The sequence below is a fragment of the Physeter macrocephalus genome, chromosome 4 (genome assembly GCF_002837175.3).
Source record: "Physeter macrocephalus isolate SW-GA chromosome 4, ASM283717v5, whole genome shotgun sequence".
NCBI classification, from domain to species: domain Eukaryota; kingdom Metazoa; phylum Chordata; class Mammalia; order Artiodactyla; family Physeteridae; genus Physeter; species Physeter macrocephalus.
The window spans coordinates 87734990-87749055 of NC_041217.1; the positions used below are offsets into that span (position 1 = coordinate 87734990).

Genomic DNA, 14066 nt, shown 5'->3' on the forward strand with positions numbered 1-14066 from the left:
TGCCGTGAGAGAGGTGTCGTCTCTCTCCCAAGATAACAGGACTACCGGGTCCTCCTCCTGCAGCTATTCTGGGCTGGGGTCTGCTCCCCGCTCTTCCCCTAGCCCCTGCTTCAGCCCTCTGGGAGTAGCTGGGTGGGAACAGGCCAGCCCCGTTACATAACCCTGTGGCTGGGACCCTGGGGAGGCCGGGCTGGAGAGCAGGTGCTCAGCCCCTCCCTCACCACCAACAGTGAAAATCTTCCTCTGGAGCCCAGGCTTGGGGCGGCCCAGCATGGAGGCAGCCACAGCTCTGGAGATGGCCTCGGGATCCACGCCGAAGGTGAAAGAAGCCAGCCTAACCGATGCTGACCTGACGGAGCCCAGGCTTCACCTCGGCGGGGGACCGTCAGCCCCATTCCCCAGCTCCTGCCCCCCACAGAAGGTGATCCATGGGGATGGGGAGTGAGCCGTGGGAGTTGGGAGGATGCACTACCGCCCTGACTGCACCTCCGTAGGTTTTGCAGATCTAAATGCTTTCGTGGGATTTGTACTTAGGATGGGGGAGCATCCATTGGAGCCCCCACCCCCTTCCTTGGTGGATTCTAGCTTGCTGCTCAAATGTCTCTGCTGAGTTTTTGCTTTTTACCTGAAAAGTCAGTGAATGATGTTTGTGGCAATTTACAGTGACTAATAATGATAGGTTTGTATTTTTACCTTTAAAATATGTCTGTCACAGGGACCTGATATACCAACGCCAGTCAGGAAGGGAATGAGGGGTGAGATGGTGTCCATCTGGATTTGGAGAAGAAAGAAACAAAAAGCTTAGAGCCACCGGGAGGCTAAGTAGTGAACAGTATGGGATGCTCCGCCTCGCCCTCGGTAGAGCTGTGGGTCCTCCACCTACCCCAACATCTCCACTGGCTCCCACGGGAAACCCTAGCCTCTTTGAGCCTGAGCTCCACGGAAGCAGAGACCGTCCGGAAGAAGAATTTGGCTCCCTCTCTGTGGTCTCTGTGAGCCCCTCAGCATAAAGGCATTTTCGAGTTAGGAGGTGGTGGGTGCCCCTTCCAGCCCCAGAGTTCGCTGCCAGCAGCCCTGCTGCCCACCCCCAGACTGCCCCTGGCTGAGGACTTTGTAGCTAACAGCTCTGTGACATTTACCCTGGGTGGTTCCCACTGCACCTGGCTCAGCCGACGGAAGTGGGAGACGGGAGCCTGGCTCTTGCCCTCTCCTGAGAGGTAATCGGCGGAAGCAACTACAGGGGCTGCACGAAACATTTAAGACAGTTCCCTGCGCAAAGTCCCCACTTCTGGCCCCTTGGAGTCTTGAGTGCAGAGGATGCAAAGACCACAAACGAGACACCGTGGAATCCCTGGGTAGGGAGAGGTAGGAAAAGAAGACAGCATCTAGACTCAATTCCCAGGGCCACCTCCAGCAGCTCCGTGACCTTGGCCAAGTCAATGGACTGCTCCGTTTCAATTTCCTCTCTGTAAAATGGTGAGTAATAGTATCTACCTGGTAAGGTAGTCAAAAGGATTGTTGAGATAATCCAAAGTGCCTTGGAAGAGGCCAAACAAAGATGTGAATAGATAATAAATTATTTCCAAGTCAGGGATAAAGACTGAGTTCTCCCTGCAAATAGGGTTGTGGAGGGAAAGTTTGCTGCCTCTTATCATCCTGATGGAAGATGCTGGGTCTTCAGGAGCTATTTGAATGTCAGGGGCAGAGAGCCGACCGAGTTTGCCCCACTGAAAAACAGGTAAAGAGAGCAGAAGTTATTGGGAACATACTAGGCTGGAATGGTCTGGAGGCAGAAAACCAGTTTCTTCCCCAAAAGGCCCAGGGAAGAAGTCACAGAGGGAGAATGAGAGCCAGGACTGCTGACTCTCTGACCACTGGTCTCCACAAAACCCTGGGGGAGGGCGCTCATCCCTCCCCGACTCCTCCCTCCTGACAGCCCCTGGCCACAGCCCCCACGTGCGGCCTGAAGGGCCCTGATCTTGTGTGTGGCCTCAGGGCCACCAGCACCCAGCGACTCAACCCACCGGCATCCCAGAGGTCACTAGCAGCAAGGACTCCTTGTGACATTGTGCAAAGTGTTTGCATCTGTTATCCGGTTGGGAAAAGAAGACATGAGTTCAAACCCTAGCTCTGTCCTGTGACCCAAGGCAAGTCAATCCACCCCTCTGGGCTTCTATTTTCTCATCGGTAAATTGAGAGGTTTAACTAAATCAGAGTTCTTAACCCTTTGGTGCATATGGATCCCTAGGAAAATCTGATGAAAGCTGTGGATCCTTGCTCCAAGAAAAATACTCAACAAAGTTCAGGGAGTTCATAGAATCACAGAAGCCTAACCAGAGGTCTTCAGGAGGGTGCTATGGTGCTGGGCTAGATGGCCCCGAAGTTCCCTGTGAGCACCAAGGACTTTTCCTTCCTCTTAACGCCTCCTCTTCCTTATGGGGAGCTCTATGGGACATAGAAGGGCACAGCGGCTAGCATGTGAGTGCACATGAAATAGAGCAGGCGTCAAAATATTTTTGACATTAAAATGAACTGCAACTGGCCGACACTGAGATTTTAGTCAAGAAAGACTGGGCTTCCCTGGTGGCGCAGTGGTTGAGAGTCCGCCTGCCAATGCAGGGGACACGGGTTCGTGCCCCGGTCCGGGAAGATCCCATATGCCACGGAGCGGCTGGGCCCGTGAGCCATGCGCGTCCGGAGCCTGTGCTCCACAACGGGAGAGGCCACAGCAGTGAGAGGTCTGCGTACCGCAAAAAAAAAAAAAAAAAAAGAAAGACTGCTCCATGGCTAAATAAGCAGAAGTAGGTGTTTGGCACTGGGAAACCATCCTCTGTCACTCTCAGCACTACACAGAGGCACTGTGTCCTGGAGGCAATGCTGGGCAGGGGCCAGAGGAGAGCTTTCGAAAGAGTGAGAGCCATGGGACAGACTGCACCCTGACACGGGGAAGACGGGACCCTGAGACCCAGTAGGAGGGCCCATCTGCTGATATCAGCTCGATTGCTTCCAACTGACCCTGTGTCCTCTTTCAATCTGGACTGTTCTGTGTCTTCCAGGCTTGGGAAGCTGAATCCCTAGCCTTGAAGTGACCATCCTTCCTTCCTCCCTCCCACCCTCCCACTGTCCCTTCCTCTCCTCTTTCTTCCTTCTACAAATATTTACTTTGTGTCTATTATGTGCCAGGCACTGTTACAAAAATGCACAAAATAGGCAAAAATAACTTCCCTTGTGGAGATTACATTCTATTTAAGGAGATAGATAATAAATAAGCAAATAAAATATCAGAAAGTGATAACTGCTATGCTGAAAAATAAAGCAGAGAAAGAGGAGGGTATAAAGTGCTGGGGTGGGAAGTGTACTTGCTGTTTCAAACAGGATATTCAGTGAAAGTCTTGTTAATAAGGTGATTTGAGCAGCAACTTAAAGGAGACCAGAGGACAATGCATGCAGATATTGAGAGTGAAGGTTTTCCACAGAGAGAACAGTAAGTGCAAAGGCCCTGAGGCAGGAGTGTGCGTTATGGATTGGGGCCACTGTGTCTGTAGCAGAGTGAGGGAGAGAATAGCAGGTTTGGGGTCAAAGAGGTAGCAGGACCATTGTGAACACTGGTTCAACCCTGAGACAGTTGGGCAGCCAGTGCAGGGTTTTAGGTGAGTTCTGGCATGATCAGGTGTAGGTTTTAAGACTTTTCTGGCTGCTGAGTTAAGAATAGGCTATAGGCAGGCTTTAGACACTACCAAGATTGTCAACTGAGAATGAGGATTCAGGAGAAGGTATGGAAGTTTTAGAAGAGGGTGTACAACAGTCACCCAGGAGAACAGGAGATTGAGTGAATTAGGGAAGTCTGGCAGATCTGCCAGGGTCCATTTGGAGGCAATGGCCATCAATTTAAAGTCAGCATAGTTTTGTAATATTTTTCCCCAGTCATGTTTGGCTGTGTGGATGCAGACACTGAGGGGGTGTATTTAACTGGGGCTGGGTATTGCTAGGAAGTGGAAAAGGATTAGGGCTTTGAGTGGGTATGCAAGGGAGTGAGTCTAACGATGACCATGGAATCTAATTTGGGTGGGAAAGAAAGTGATAACATGTAGGGGTGATGAAGAGTGAAGGGGTGAGAAGATAATGAATCAGAGGTCTCAGTAGGCTGAAGGATCACTGCTGGCGGAGCTTTAGGGGGAGGGAGCTGAAGGGATAGAGACTGTTCATTAGGTTATGCGAGTTGATAAAACAGGCCTCAGAATTTAAGGCTCAAATACAATAGATGTTTATTCCTTGCTAGCAAAACAACTAAAAGCAAGCATTCCTACTCAGCAGATAGTTCTCCAGCACTAATTCAGGGACCCGGGCCTCTTCCATCTTGTGGCTCCGCCATGCCTTAGGGCCCCGTGATCATGTGCATGCAGTTAGCAGATGGGAAACAGAGAACTCATTCATTAAAAGCCTCAGCTCAGAAGTGATTCTCATCACTTCCACTCACATTTCACTGGCAAGAATTAGTCTCATTGTCATACAGCAAGTGGGGCAGCTCCTTCTCAGAGATCCCTATACTATGGAAGAGATAATATGTATAAATTGTTGTGAGCAATTAGCCATCCCTGTCATGGAGGTGGTGTTGAGAGAGTGGGACGCTTGAAATTCAGATTCTAGGGCTTCCCTGGTGGCGCAGTGGTTGAGAGTCCTCCTGCCGATGCAGGGGACACGGGTTCGTGCCCCGGTCCGGGAAGATCCCACATGCCGCGGAGCGGCTGGGCCCGTGAGCCACGGCCGCTGAGCCTGCGCGTCCGGAGCCTGTGCTCCGCAACAGGAGAGGCCACAGCAGTGAGAGGCCCGCGTGCCGCAAAAAAAAAAAAAAAAAAAAAAAAAAAAAAAAAAATTCAGATTCTAGAGTGGCTATAGTTATTGGTCTAGACAATGACCAAAGGAACCATGGGCTGAAGCGGGGGAGGACGAACTCATTGGAGGAGTGGCAGGCAAGGCTGGGAGAGGCCCTGCAGGGACTGGAAGTCTGGGTGTTGAGATGATCAGGAATCATGACTGGAGAAGGGTTGGAGAAAGTGACACCGAGCCAGGGGCCCGCGTGCCGCAAAAAAAAAAAAAAAAAAAAAAAAAAAAAAAAAAAATTCAGATTCTAGAGTGGCTATAGTTATTGGTCTAGACAATGACCAAAGGAACCATGGGCTGAAGCGGGGGAGGACGAACTCATTGGAGGAGTGGCAGGCAAGGCTGGGAGAGGCCCTGCAGGGACTGGAAGTCTGGGTGTTGAGATGATCAGGAATCATGACTGGAGAAGGGTTGGAGAAAGTGACACCGAGCCAGGGCTACCGTCATCAGCATGAGGGGGAGACTGCCACAAGGGAAGAGGGTGATGGAGTCTTTTCCTCGGAGAAGTGTTGCCTATTTCTATGTCCTTTTATTTTTTCTGATCTTAGTTTCACGGCCTTCAAGGAAGTGACACTCTTGTCCTTCACAGGGTTTTTTGGTGTTTTTTTGAAGTCACCACATTTCTTTCCCACCACACTCCTCCAGACAAGTTTCTGATAAGGTCAAGGCCACACCCTATGCATCTGCTAACGTTTCTGTAAGAAATGCTGGTACTTTTTGGATCCCTGGAAATCTCTGGGGTTTTTTGGGAGCCATAGCTTGCCTTGTGCATTTGCCCTCTTTTGGTAACCGTGCGCTCACACAGGCCTGTGCGTGTGTGTGCACACACGCACACGAACTTGCAGTCTTGCACACACACACGCACACACTCCTCCACGCTTTCAATGTGTCTATCTTGTTCCTTCATTCTCTGGGCCATAATTAATACCATCAATCTGAACTACACAGTCCTTAGGGAATCGCTGGCAGAAAGTCTTTAGCCATGTGAAACCAAGTTATGAGCAGATGGGAACAATTATTTCCCATGAGCAGAGAATAAGGAAATGGGCATAAACCTCAGCAGGATGAAATTCGGTAGAATTAGGAAGGATTTTCTAATCAAGAGAAGTCGAGATCTCTGGACTTTAAGTAGTTTCCTTCTCCACTCCTTTTTAAGACAGTATTCTGTCTGAGAGAAATTCAGTGCTGAGAGCAACACAGCTCAGAAGCCAAGGGCTCTCAAAGGACTTTTCAAAATGTCTTTTACCTAAGACTCTATGAAGGGAGAAAACCTCATAGACAAACTGCGGCTGTCTCAGACCTGGTCTTAGAAAACCGAGGTTCTGCTTTAGGGCTGCAGCCTTTGGTTCACATCCCTCCTGGCATATGAGGAGGAGAAAGACCTTGGGTGTCAGGGAAAGCCATGTTTCTCCAAGGTCAGTACAATTAACACCTCTCTTGACTGTGGATGTGTGAAAAGAGATGTCCCAGATGACCCCTCCTATTAACACTCTTAGCAAGGGGTCAGATTGCTCGTTTGCTGGGCAGATTCAAGGCCTGGGGTGCACTGGGGAAGAGCTTGCTGCAGCCCAGGCACCTGGAGCTGTCACACACTCTCTGTCACCTCCCATATTTTGTCAGCGGCTTTAGCCTTAAGCCCATCCTCTGCCCGCCCACTGGGGCTGGGAGACTGCTGAGAGCAGAATCCTTGCCTACTAGTCCTCAGACTTGGAACATTCTAAATAGTAACTGAAGTTTGTCCCCTATTGATTCACCATCTTGTCAGGGAATCCCACTTCTAAGCAAAGAACTGGCCCAGAAGCCCTCCAGGGAGGAAGCATCCACCACCCTGGCTGTCAGCCTTTCTCCTCTGTCTCTGCCCCCTGCTGGCGTCCCCTCTGGGTCTCAGGGCAATATTCTGCTCATGCTCCTCCTAATTCCCCTGTCTTAGCTTACGTTCCACATAAACTTATTTCTTTCATTTTTCTCCTTAGTTCAAGTGAAACAATTCTAACCTTTTCCAAGATATTTTTCTAGGAAAGACTAAGTGGGAACAAATACTATATACATCAGCATGCACCTACCTATAGAAGCCCCCTTCCTACCTGAGGTGTAAGCAGAGCAGGGCTCAACTGGCACCTCTTCCAGGAATGACAGCCTGGGTTCCTTTCCTCACATCAGCCTTTTCAATCCTTGAGTGTGGCCCCCTGCCTTCCCTTATGGCCTCTTCCCTCCAGGGGCAAGATCGCTGCAGGAGCCCTGACTGTGGTGCCCAGTCCCAGGTGGACACTGAAGGGCAGGTAAGTGGACAGATATGCTGTCATGCTCAGAGAACAGGTCCTTCAGACACACATTCCTAGATGGGGAGGCGTGAGTCCTGGTGCCAGCACGACTTCACAACCGGCCGTGAGGTCAACAGCAAAGCTGTTTCTCTCTCCCAGCCCTTTCCTTCCAGTCTTCTCCTTGCTCTGGGTGCTCACCAAGGTCCTTCCTAACTCAGAGGTTCTGCAGGAAGCACAAGGGACAGCAGAGCCGGCTTCTCCCCAGCCCTCTCCCCGGCAAGAGTGAAGGGTTAGGTCCTCACTCAGCAGTGGGGAACCAAGCCCAACAAGATGAGGTTTCGACCCTCCTTTTCAATTGCCGCCCTCTTTTTGCAGAAAAATCTGAAGTCATATCCGCCTGTTCTCAACTCCTTGGTCGCTTGCCAAGATGGCCACAGGAGAGGAACACATCACACAACACTTCTTCTGTTCTTCATGCCCCGCCTCCACCCAAACTGCCAAAGTCGAACAGAGGGCAGCCGAGCAGGGTCATTCAGCTGCCTGGGCTCCGAGCTGAGTCCTTGCTGAGGCCTCAGGCCCTGGGCCGTACGGGCAGGACAGCACTCAGAGCACTGGAGGCCCCGTACCACGCAGTTCCCACTTCTGTCAGGGTAGAGGGGTGAGGCGCAGCCTAAGACAGCACAACCCAGGTTAAAACGTAAGCCACATGGTGAAAAAGGAAACTAGGTAAATAAAATGGACAGCATGCACTGAATATTTCTGTCTCTATTCATCCACAAAGCCCAAGTAATCTCGAGATGCTAATCGGGGCGGACTACGGAAGTTCCTGGTCTCTAAACAACCATCTACAAACTGAGGTGTAGGAAGAGCTTCGTAGACCCTTCGTTTATTTTATTTTCAATTTCACCATTCAAATTCTGCATTATGTAATGTACATTTTAAACAGTTCAATTTGTAAGTAAACATACATACATTGGGGTGAATGTTCAGGGATGTATTTACAGGGAAATGTGTGTTATCAAAAAGTGTGGAATCTGCTATCGAGCTGTTTGCCACAGTTGTGTGCTGGGGTGGAGTTCTTCCAACTGCTAGGAATGAAGGAGTGGGGAGGCTGGGGAGTTGGTGGGAACTGAGACTGTCACACTCCCTGTAAGACTACAGCAGCGGGGGACTGTCTCTGCCTGAGAAAGGAGGAGGCAGTAGCACCAGAAGCCTGGAAAATGGAGTAGATTTCAGCCAGGATCCGAAAGGAACCCAGGTGGGATGTTTGCACTTCCTCAGCCGAGGCATCCTGAGAGGAAGTTACACCTGGTCATTCCCCAAACTTACACTCAGCACTTTCCTGAGCATCTCCTGTCTTCATCCTGGAAGCCAATAAACATAATCTAATCTCTCTTCTCACTGGAACACGCCTGGAAGATCAAGGGGGAGTAAGCAGTGGACCTAATCTTTCCCAGATTCTGACTGTACAAAGTGATCCTCCACAGCCTGGAAGACACTGTGCAGGCCCCTGAACAGGGCAGCCCTGCAGAGAAGGGACCAGAAGCCAGCTCCCTCCGCAGTGACATCAGTGCTGTCCTGGTGGGGCCAGGGTGTTGACTCTGCCTGCAGAATATAAAGCTTTCTCCTCGGGGTCTGGCACCAAACTGGGGAGCGGGGCGGACACTTGGGGGTCAGGATTGACATTGAAAGTGGCCTTGATAAAAGGAGTATTGTTGAGGACAAATGTAGAAAAGGAGTGGAAAGACAGACCACTCGGACTGGACTGGTTTGTGCACAAACAAAAAAGAAATCTCAGTTGATGAAAAGTCGATGGTAGAGAGTTACCAATTAAAAGAAGTAGGTGTCAGGCTCACGCTTCAGTGCTCTTTCTGCTGAGACTAACTCTCTCTAGAGGATCCCACAGCTGGTTGCTTATCCCTAAATCCCAGTGAGACAATGGGAGCTATCTTCCCATTCCCCGAAGGAGGGCTTAATTTGCTGAGTGTTGCCTGGGTCACCTGGCCATGGAGCACAGCTAGATGCAGCATCCACTTCTACTTCCTCTAAACTCTCCTCTTCCCTCCAGGGAGGCTCACCACCCCCTGTTCTCTCTCTTTCCATCACTCAGAGCACCCCAAGATCTAGCTACCTCAGGCCCTGAGGCAGACCTACGTCGGGAAGTTTGGAGACACTCTGAATCTACTAATCCCGTTCCAGGTGATCATGCCAGCCCCACGTTGAGTCCATGACTGGGGCCAGGCCAGGGTTTTGATTTGGAAACAAAAAACAAGAGTCCTGCTAGCAGTGGGACAGTTGCCCTAGCCTTGAATGGAAGGGGCATGTCACCAAGTGTGAGGCCAAACAGCCCTTCCATCAGCACTCCTGCGGGGTGCTGGGGTCAGGTCAGGTCGGGCATGCCCAGGTGATGATGTGAGGCTAATCCATGCCCTTCAGTCAGCAGGGGTCTGGGAGCTCTCAGTTTGGAGGGCTCTCAGGAGTTTGGGCAGCTATTTTTAGTCCCAGCTGCCCTGAGTGTCCATGACCTAGACTTTCAGAGGCGGGGAGACTCAAAGCCATCCCCCTTTCCCATGATCCTGAGGCTGTTGCTGAGAGATGGAAGTCCGCTGGGACAGTCCACCAACCTCTCACTCAAGGAATTTGCAGCTGCGAGTCAAGTCACCACGTGGACCTGGTGGATCTGACCCATGTTGCAGCCGGGAGTGGCAAGAGGCCTCTCGGGGCAGCTCACAGCCTTCTCCCCATTTCTCAGGGCAAACCCCAACCTCAAGCCATCTGCACGCATGACGGCTGCGCCTTGGACGCCAGTCATGTGAGCATGCGGAATGGGGAGCGGGACTCCATCCTCTTCATCTGAGAGGCCCAGCGTGCTGACTCGGGTCACTGCCAGCTCCGTGTGCAGCTGGGCGGGCTGGAGGCCACCGCCACCATTGACACCCTGGTGATCGGTACAGTGCAGGGAATGGGAGACGATGTGGTCCTTGGGGGCTCCCACCCCAGCCTGAAGAGGAATCAGCACAGAGAGCCGGGGAAGCAGGGCTGTGGGACGCAGTGGTGGGTGAAGGGAGGGGTGGCCGAGCAGAAGCAGAGGGGCCCCTCCTGGAGTGATGTACTGGCGTGTGAGGCGTGCCATGCCCGCTGCCATGCTTGGCCCTTTCAGAGAGGCCAGGCTCTCCTCAGAGTATCAAGTTGGTGGATGTCTGGGGCTCCAGCACTACCCTGGAGTGGACTCCGCCCCAAGACAGAGGAACGCACTCCTGGGATACGCGGTGCAGAAGGCTGACACCAAATCTGGGGTGAGGCCCAGCTGGGATGGAGGGAGGGAGGAACAGCACGTTCTGGAATGGGACTCTGGTAGTTCCACGCAGTAGGCTGGGGCAGAGTGAGTTGCCAAAAGAGGGGTCTCATTCCGGGCATCTTTCGGGGCTCCACAGCTGTGGCTCATGGTGCTGGAGCGCTATCACCGCGCCAGCTGCACAGTCTCCGACCTCATGGTCGGCAACTCCTATGCATTTCGAGTCTTTGCTGAGAAAAAGACTCAGCAAAACAGCCTCTGTGGTCTCAGCCAGACAGCCTCTGTCACTGCCAACCTGGCCCACATCCAGAAAGCAGGTAAGGCACCGAGACTTGGAGCTGGGAAGAGTTAAGGAGAAAGAGTTGAAGAGGGATGGGGCTCTCAGGCACTACAGCAAGGCCCTTCCTGGTCCCCTCAGCTACTGTTTACAAGACCGAGGGGTTTGCCCAGTGAGATTTCTCAGAAGCCCCGAAGTTCACCCAGCCTCTGGCAGATTGCACTACAGTCATTGGCTGTGACACCCAGCTCTTCTGCTGCGTCCATGCCTCCCCCAGGGTGAGCAGGGAGGTCTGTGGGTGGCTGTGCTGCTTCCTGCCTCTGCTCTAACCTTAGCTGTGTCAAAGAACATTCTAACCAAAACATTTGTTCCCGTCACCATCATCTGCCTCTTCCACAGCACATGACGTAGGAACACTCAGGGCACTGGTGTCCAAGACAGGCTGATGTGGATAATGTTGCCAGTTTTGCTTTTAGTGTTTGTTCCTCATATATGAAGATGTCACTTTATGACCTGCTGGCAATTGGGCACGAGATTCAAAGCTGTCTCTCTGGCAGGGGGGCTGGAGTCCTGTTGGTTGCTCCTGACTCACCCCCCTCATCTTTATCTTCCAGCCAAAGATCATCTGGCTAAAGAACAGATGGATATCCAAGGCAACCCCAAGTACAGAGCCCTCACTCACCTGGGAATCTTCTCCCTAGAAATCCACAAGCCTGGCCCCTTTGACGGGGGCATCTACACCTGCAAGGCCGTGAACCCCCTGGGGGAGGCGTCAGTGGACTGTCGGGTGGATGTGAAAGGTAAGGGCAGAACTCGTACCTGAGGGTGCAATCACCTCCTCTCTCCACAGGTGGGAAAGTCGAGGGCAGAGACACAAGCCTAGATGGAGAAGGGCTCGGCTTGCTTCCCCTTCAGACCTTCTCATCACTGTCATCATCAGGATGTATTTGAGGAGCCATTTTTATCATCCACTCCTCATTTCTCTCCATGATAATTCTGTAATATAGGAAGAATCACTCACTATTTCCACTTTTCAAAGGAGAAACCTGAAGCACAGGGAGGTGATTGATCAGTTTACCTGTGATTTCCAGTGCTGGTTAATTGAGGAGTTGGCACTATGGTGGAAAAGAGGCCAAGTCTGCTGAACCTCACCCAGATCATTTTTCATTAAACTATACAATCTGACTCAGTCCAGGGAAAGCTGTAACTTTTTATTGGGCTTTTAAACAAACCAGAGGACTTTCGTCTCTAGTTGGTTAAAAGGGAATATTGCACATCCTCTCTACCGCTTTTAAAGTATTCATTCATTTATCCATTCCTGTCCCCTTGCTCAGATTGCCATCTTTGCATTTAGAATATTGTTTTATAATTATTTATTTACTGATCTGTTTCCCCATAAACTGTGAGCACTGTGAGGGCAGGGACCATCTTATTCGCCTTTGTCCCCCGGGGTCCAGCCCAGTTTCTGGCACACAGTGGGCACTTTCTAAGCATGTACAGCATGACTCAGGAATGAATGGGCCATTACATTCCTATTCTTCCCTCCTAATTAGCACCATGGACTCCCCCCAGACCTGGAAGTATATCCCTTCTCGATGCTCTGAAAGGTTTCCCAGAGATTTCTGAGATGTTAAAACAGAGAGATGTCAACATGGAGAGATGTCTGAATTTTGCAGCTCCTAAGTGAGGCACCCTAAGCAGACACAGGCAACTCTGAGGAAGGTAAGGAAAGAGGGACAGGGGATCTGAATGGAGTATTTCATGTTTATGGCTAGTGTTGCTGAGTCTGAGACAGATAAGTATTCCTGAGCCTTTCAACCATACACTCACTGGCAACCACTTTTCTTTTAACCACTTTTTTTCTTGCAAGTGAATACTATCATCCCTGTGGAGGGAATTTACCATAGATGAGGTCTACTTTTGTCACATCCTCTATCTATCTGTACTCCTCAAGTTGATGACAGGAATTAAACCTAGTGGTCCTCTGAAGAAGAGTGATAGCACCTACCTAATTGTAAGGGGGTTTTGTGGGAGGGAGTGAGCAGGTGCTGTAAGAAAAGGTGTCAAGGAAAACAATCAGGAGTGGAGGATGGCCGAGGTCACCACCACCACCACATGGTAGAAAAAGAGAGAGGAAGATATTCCTATCAATTAAGTGTTTCTACCTCAGCATCTTAAGCATGATGAAAAACAGATGAGTTTGCTTCCTTTTTACTTTGAAGATTTTGGATTCCTTCCCTTCCAAGAGAAGAAAACCACTGTTATCATTATATGTCAACACTAATTGAACATGTGGGGATGTGGTCCCAAGCAGCACGTTACTGGCAAAGGGCAACTCAGACCATCATTTAGAATTTGATAACTCCTTCAGACTCTAAATCACTCACAACAGAAATGTTGTGTATAAACTGATGAGTGGGGTGAAAAAGAAGCTCATGGGAGAATTAAAGAGAACTGGTTCCCAACATCTCCTCTGACTTGCAGCTCCTGGCCAATGAAACCCAAGAATGAATTCCATCCCAGAAGCCATTTATTTAAGCCTCTCACTGGTCTTTAGCAAATGAAAACCTTGAGGGATGCATTAAAAGTACAAGCTTCTCAGGAGATCTCTCTCTGCCAGCTGGCTTGCACAGCCAGTTCTCTCCTCATCCCTCAATTCCCTCTCTGCATTAAGGTTAAGGTTAATGTCATGTTGTGTTAGTGTTATCCTTGTTACTCTTAGTGCCCTTTTCCATCTCTCCTGGTCAGTGACAGCAACGAAGCAGGGTAAATACAGAATTCAGAGCACAGGACCGAGGGACCATGAAAGGAGGTCACCTCAGCAGCCTGGATGAGCTCTCGCTGTTTGCCGTTATGGCCACAACATACCCTCTCTTTTCTGTGCCTCCAGGAAGCCTGTGGCGAGACTGTTCTTAAGGAGATCCAGCATAGTGTCTGTTTGGACTAATCTAAATAAAGGTGTGGATCCTCGCTGCATAAGTGTCCATCTGTTTGCGCCTTTCTATATAGAAAACCATTGAGAAAGTTGGAATCCTTTAGCCAGACTGTATGGAATCTGCGGACCCCCAGACGCCTCTTGCTCTTCCCATAACTACATTCTCTTCCACAGAGGTTCCTAACACTGTCCTTTTCTCTAGACAGTCTATGACAACTCTATACAGTACTAGGTGCTCAAAGGGATGCTCAAGATGACCTGCTCTCTTCCCCTCTGTGCTTTCCAGTATAAGTTGGAAAACAGGATGCACATCTATCACAGAGACACAGACAGCAGGACACATAAATACACACATAGCTAATTAAAGACAGAGCACTAAGATGTGAGGAGGGAGGCAGTGAAGAAACCAGTGCAGAG

At 50.5% G+C, this 14066-nt stretch overlaps 1 protein-coding gene across 1 annotated transcript; it reads left to right on the forward strand.

Moving 5' to 3' along the window:
- The first annotated feature begins 235 nt into the window (after positions 1 to 235).
- Positions 236 to 12647, forward strand: MYBPHL (myosin binding protein H like). Its single transcript, XM_028489039.2, is given in 11 exon segments — positions 236 to 346; positions 349 to 421; positions 9253 to 9341; positions 9895 to 10090; positions 10303 to 10389; positions 10392 to 10438; positions 10577 to 10754; positions 10856 to 10992; positions 11329 to 11350; positions 11353 to 11514; positions 12268 to 12647. Coding segments are annotated over 11 exon segments (1200 nt in total). The 5' UTR covers positions 236 to 271; the 3' UTR covers positions 12402 to 12647.
- Positions 12648 to 14066: the final 1419 nt, after the last annotated feature.